The 6,296-nt window shown below is 45.3% G+C and overlaps 1 protein-coding gene across 1 annotated transcript; it reads right to left on the reverse strand.

Moving 5' to 3' along the window:
- Positions 1-74: 74 nt before the first annotated feature.
- On the reverse strand, positions 75-3,007 carry GADD45A (growth arrest and DNA damage inducible alpha). Its single transcript, XM_015828798.1, has 3 exons — positions 2,742-3,007; positions 1,855-2,074; positions 75-803 (listed from the first exon to the last, which is right to left on the reverse strand). Exons 1-3 carry the CDS (start codon positions 2,840-2,842, stop codon positions 690-692), a joined length of 435 nt encoding a protein of 144 aa, XP_015684284.1. The 5' UTR covers positions 2,843-3,007; the 3' UTR covers positions 75-689.
- Between the last annotated feature and the right edge of the window lie 3,289 nt (positions 3,008-6,296).

Raw genomic sequence — 6,296 nt, forward strand, 5'->3', positions numbered from 1 at the left:
TCACAATCGTGATCCAGGAATTGTTTCACCAACACCAACACTTTGTGTTGCCTCTAGCCTAAAAAGCAAAAAATAACAACCATTTCCTGGTGATTTTTAAATGTTTTATTTCAGTGAACACAGTCCAATTTCAAACATTAAAAGGCAGCAGTTCAACCATTTTAATACAAGTGGTGCACAAAATCCCTAGCATAAATAAATCTTTCACTGGTCTTGCGAAATAATTTAATACTTCTTAGAAGAAAACTGAAGAAATGGGCGTGTTGAAACAAAAGAGAATGGTTGCTAGAGTAAACGAAACCTTTTCGGTCTCAAAAGTGAAAGGTATTTAAAACAGAAACTAGGAGTTTCCTCTCTGACAATGCCAACTAAGCCCACTTGGTGGCTTCTGAAAGGAACTCTGCCACACTTGATTTCACAACCGTCTTGCAGAACTCTTAACTTCCTCTGGGGACTTCCTATTGCTCCCTCAACATGGCTTCTGCTTTGAGTCCATCATTGACCAACCGTGCTGTCAAACATCCTTCAGTTTCACACAATGTGCAGTTCAACCTCAGCCTACTGACTTGACCTCAATTACTGTAATCCTTGTGTCAGGCTGGGAAATTACTTCCTGAGCAAATAACTAAAGTATCTTGAAACTTCAGTGCAACTTTTTCTCTATTCAGTTCAACCTTATTTGCCTGCTGTCACCGTTCAGGCAGATTAATAACGGGGACCCACTGATCCATGTAGCGGCTTTCACGGCAAAAGCAGATCAGCTGACTTAGGGCTGGATCCTTCCATTGAGAAGCATGTGGATTCTGCAAGAGGAGAGGAGACAGAAAATGTTCACTGTCAGCACAAAGTAAAATGCTGCTGACAATAAAAGGACCTATATATAAAAGACACAAAATGCTCTAGATAAGACTGCAATGCAACATTTATTACTGGGGAGCTGGTGGGTGGATGGGTGAAAATTCAACTGAATACCTTCAATTAATCTTATAAAAACAAAGCTGCTTTAGTGATTTGGGGGAAAATTTAAACTTTTGTTTAAAATATCCAGGAGTTCACCCTAATAGAGTTGCTTCTCCCCCTATAATTAGCAAAAGAGCTAATATAAAAAGTAGATTTTTTAAAAAAAAAACACCTGTCTGCAGCATGGTTTGGATAAAAAAATAAGAAATCAATATTTTAGTCACAAGCTTAGCATTATGCACATATTTCACAATTACAAACAAATCATTTGCCTTTGCATGAACAGCCAAGTAACTGTATAAAGTGTATTTGCAGTTCATGTCAAATAAGGGCTTGACCTACAGAAATATTGGCTGCATTCCTTTATTGCAACTTGAATGTAAAAATATATTAAATATTGTAAACCTACTTCTTAAAGTATGTCTTCTGAAGTTATGAATAACTTAGCAGTTCCCAAATGACATCAAGGCCACAAATTACTAACAGTGACCAGTCTTTTAATCACAGCCAAGTGAATTATCTAATAATGACCTTTGAGCTAATTAGTAATGAGGAAAGACAAATATAGGCAGGGAGTTACTGTAGGAAGGTGACTCATGGGGTTGTACACTCCTGTTGTCAACAGGATGAAACATGTTTGTACAGGTCTTTGCTTTCAAATGCTCAATAAGCAAAGAGAGAGGTTGTGATACAATTTGTGCAGAGGAAAAGGCTAATTAAAGCAAAGGCCATGCAAATTCTCACTTGGAACCAGATGCAGAAAGGTGAGAATGCTGGAAATTCAGGCTTACCTTGGCTACAATTATAGCTAAGTGGCAGGCCATGAAGAAGCAACAGAAATTATCCTGTCCCAATAGGTTTTATACCCCATCTCTCAAGAAAAACAAAACTTACTGTTACTAGCACACAGTGCAGGTCTGCAGGCTGTTCAACCCCTCCGCTTGCCCCTAAAAGCAGAAGCTCTGCAAGGCGGCTTGGGTTATTCACTCGAAGTATATTAATGTCATTTTCACAACAAAAAGCTTGAATCAGAGTGAAGTGAATTTGTAAAGCAACATCCTGGTTGTCTTCCTCGTCTGCTGCCAACAGGCAAAGCACCACATTATCTGGATCCCTGCAGGGATAAAACAATACAGATTGCATTATTCACCGTGTGACAAACAATAATAGGTGTATTTTATAATGAGGAACTGAGACAAAACAGGAACTGAAGTCATGGAGCATATTATAAACATGGGAAATAATTTTGTCTGGGTAGAAGCAGAAGCCCAAGACATTGTCTTATATGGGCTTGAACTTCAGATGACAGGAACTAGATTTTTAAATGCTCAGCATCCACAGTTCCAGCCTAGAGTGGAAAAAAAAGGGCTTTTTTTTTTTTTTTTTTAAAACAGCCTGATGACATTTTAGCATCAAAGACAAAAACAAAATCCCTGGTCAGCAGTTTCCATTAGCTTAACTGTCACTTGGCTCTTAGAACTCTTGCATTGTGGGTAATTTGGAAAGAGAAATAAAATAACTGCAAATGCAATGCTTCTATGATCAACACAGAGAAAGCTGGGCACATCTGCATTTGGCAAGAAACTCAGGATTTATTTTTTTTTCCTGCCTGCATAATGCAAGTTCAGGAGCTTTGCTTCCCGACAGATCATCCCCGCCCTGATGTTTCCTGAGGTAGATCAATCAACCCATAAACCCCAAAGTGCAATATCAACCATGAAGAACTTGGGAGGACTCCCAAGTCAAGACAGTCAGGCACCACCACCTCACTCTCCACTTACACGTTGAGTAGTTTGGCAGCCTCATACACCCCAACGGTGATGCTTCTCTGAGTCAGGGCTTTGCTCAGGACTTCTTCCAGGGCATCCCCCACCTTCTCCATGCTGGCAACCCAAGGAAGGGGAAGAAAAAAAAGTTTCAAAACTCAAACTCCAGCCAAAATGTATTCTTCTCATCAAAGATCACCATAGTAATAATACACTTAAGGGGCCGTTTCTCTCCAGCCCCAAGGCCCTCACCCCGCCAGCCTATGCTGCATAACTCAAGATCCAACAGTCCTCTCAAGTGGAACCGATCAGCTCCTAAAGAAGCAGGGAGGGGGAGGAGATCCGGGAGGGGGGGGGATCGTTTCTGTCTATTGGAGCGACCGCTGTCTAAACTCGTCCGCCTTCTTCCCGTGTCCTGTCAGAAAAGGCCATGCCGCCCTCTCCTCACACACACACTCACACACACACACACACACACACACACACACACGAAGGCACAAAAAACGCTGCCTCTCCTAGTTTCTATTCCCACACAGGCGCAAATCTCCCTTCCCCGCACCGCCTCTTCCCAGATCGCTTCTGCACCGCGCCTGGCCGGCTCCCCGTCCCCCCCTCCTCCCCTGCCCAGCTGTGAGGTGGCAGTCGCGGTTGCCGGCCGGCCGGCCGGCGAAGCAACGCGAGCGGGGTGATCCCTGCTGCGGCTTCCGCGCTGCTTGATCCCCCCCCCCAAACTACAAATTTCCACCGTGCAACTGATCGCCTCTGCAGGCGACCAGCCGTTCCTCGGACGGCCAAAAGGGCAGACGCTGCTGATCCCCCCCCCCCCCGTACCTTCCAAAAGCCTGATGGTCCCCAGCCAGATCTTCCAGGGTCATGTTGCAGCTGCAGGTGCCTGCAGAGAAGGACGGGAAGAGGTCGCGGGGATCGGGCGTTCTGCCCCGTGCCGCCGCCGCCGCCTCTCGCCTTCTAGACGTCCTGGAGGGCTCCTCTTCTCTCCTCCCGTTTGCTTTCCCGCAAACCGGCGGTCTGTCTCTCCAGCAAGCCAATCCCCAGCCTCGGCTGCTGTCGCTGCTCTCTCCTCCTCGTACTGTGCCCGCACGCCCCCCTTTGCCCGAGTCTCCTTCGCTCCACGCCGCTTGCAGCCTTGCGCCCCTCGATCTAGTCCCGCAACGCCGGCCGCCCTCGGCTGCTCTCCACCGCCCAGCTGGAATGAGGGACAAAGGATCCCTTGGGCCGGAGTTATCCTGCCAACCCCTGGCCAACCGTCTGGCGCCTCATTTGCATACCGCCGCTCTATTGGACCATGCAAATAAGGCGGTGGCGTGTATTCCTCCACTTGACCCCCCCCCCCCGCCCGCGATTTCCAGTGGAGAGAAAGGCAGAGAGCTGTCAGTAACTTTCTCTGCCTTCGCTGAATGCTGATTGGGCGTTGCGGTTGCGAGGGGCGGCGCTTGCTGTGGGAGAGCGGCGGGCGGCTGGTTCCCTTCCTTCCCGCCTGTCTGGCTTCAGCTGTTTTTCCTGTTGGTGCGCGTTCCCCCTCCCCGCTTTGTTTCGAAGAGGTGGGGGGGAGCGATCGAAGGGGAGGGATTGACGGTAAGCTTCTGTTTGCAGCCAAATGTTCTGCCGATCTTCGTTTACAATAAATAAGTGGCAGTAAGCAAATTATCAAAGTCAGAAGGGAAACCGATCGGCTGCAGCGAAGTTTATTTCCCTCGGGGGGCGGGTGACGTTGCTGGGCTGACTGCCTAATGGTGGAATCCCTGCAGCACTAGGCTAAACAGCTGGAAACAGCTGGCTGCTTTTCCCTGGACTCGGGATGTAACCAGGATTGCAGCTGGTTAATGCGTCGACGGAAGAGTGGGAAGTCAAAACGTTCTGGAAGGCAGAGGCAGGTGTCTTCTGTTATACGATTGTGTTTGTGGAGACACCAGGTGCAGAGCACAACTCAACCTGAGTGTTTTTACTTAGCAGCTTAAGACCTATTCAGCCACAAACTAGCCAACCATGTTTTGGTCTCCAACCCAGCCCTTGTGGCTTGCCTATGATTCATTGGCTGTGTGAACCCAGGCTCTTGAGTGAGTTCAGGCTCCCTTGTTCAGTTGTCATGTTCAAACACACCCGCTGAATTAAGATGCCGCTTCTTGCTGTTGCTGTTTATTTGGTTTATTGTTGCCCTTGCTATTGAGCTGCTAAAGACATCATGGATTCGATAGCCATGATTATTAAAGCCAGTGACCAAAACAAAAACATTAATACAATCCTAGGTCAGAACAATATTACATATAATAAAGTAGAATAAAGTTAAAGGCCAATTGCAGTAATTAGATAAATACATATCTACTACCGCAAATACAGTAGTATGCCAGGTTCGAGCCACAAAACAAAATTTGTGGCAACCAAGTAAATGATTCTCAGTCTTTGGCAACTAGTAAAAAAAATGGCTTAAATTGTTTTGCCAGTCACTGCTTGTTTATCTTTTTGGCAATACCAAACCCTGAAAATAGCTCATATCCTGGAGAGAGGCCAAATGATGTCAACCTGTTCATAATAGTATTCCACCATTGCAGCCGAGGATTGTCAGATATTAGAAAGGAAAGCAGTCCAGTTGGAGCCAGATGGATCCTCAGCCAAGCCAATAAAATAGCTTGCCAGATTTGCGCTTTGATTTTTAATTAGACCACTTGCAGATCTCAAGACTGCATTGGAAATACTACTAGGAGTCAGACCTCTTAGGCAACCTGACTGGATTTTTTTCAAAAAGTTCAAAATTTGTATAAGGCCTGTGCTGCTGATTATGCAACCTTTTAATGGCAGCTAGAATGAAATGTATCCCCCCTGTTCAAACTGATGTGGCATTCCTGTGCCTCCGAGAAGGCATGATTGGCTTGACCTTCTGGAAGCTTAGAAGATAACCACTTAATATCTCAAGCAGCTTGCTTCCTAATCTACCTGTAGGCTAGCTGTGAATCTTAAATCTGTTGAAGAAAACAATCATTTTAATTTGGGGGAATTAATAAACTGTTCTGTCCTTGACCCAGGCATGCCTCAAAAGAATCCCTATTGGGCAAGAACATTAAGGATTCTCTGGAGGCGTGCCTGGATCAATGGCAGAACAGGATCTGTAGTGCTTTGCCATGGATTACCAATTTGTTGTAGTTACAGTGGCTGTGTTAACTAAATCTTGCTGGATCCTAACTAATTGCCGATGTTCTTCTCTACAGTAAACCACAAAGTCATCCACATTTTAGTCTAGCATGTTCAAACTCAATAATTAATATATTTTATTCTCTCATTATATTTTTCTCTCTCTCTTTCAAGAGGCTAAGGCTAGGGAGTCCCCACTCCACCTAACAAACACTTTTTTGACTTCAGATATCTTTATTTACAAAAATAAGTCTGGTGCAAGTCACCTTTATGACTCTGGCAAGTTGAATCCAAGGACAAGAGAAGAGAAAGGGTGGGTCCAATCATGCCATGTTAATTGGGTTTTTGTTTTATGCATGTGCATTCCATATGGATGAGAACAACATCAAGCAATGACTTGTAGGTGTAAAAATATGTCATCCAGAG

This window comes from Protobothrops mucrosquamatus, unplaced genomic scaffold, assembly GCF_001527695.2.
Source record: "Protobothrops mucrosquamatus isolate PMUCROS unplaced genomic scaffold, P.Mucros_1.0 scaffold_18, whole genome shotgun sequence".
Classification (NCBI taxonomy): Eukaryota; Metazoa; Chordata; class Lepidosauria; order Squamata; family Viperidae; genus Protobothrops; species Protobothrops mucrosquamatus.

What these genes read in the sequence shown, in the direction of transcription:
- GADD45A (XM_015828798.1), bottom strand. Translation starts at nt 2,842, where the DNA reads ATGGAGAAGGTGGGGGATGCCCTGGAAGAAGTCCTGAGCAAAGCCCTG. An exon ending in GCTGCCAAACTACTCAACGT is followed by an intron (nt 2,075 to 2,741) that starts GTAAGTGGAGAG and finishes TTATCCCTGCAG; the next exon opens with GGATCCAGATAATGTGGTGC. An exon ending in TGCACTGTGTGCTAGTAACA is followed by an intron (nt 804 to 1,854) that starts GTAAGTTTTGTT and finishes CTCCTCTTGCAG; the next exon opens with AATCCACATGCTTCTCAATG.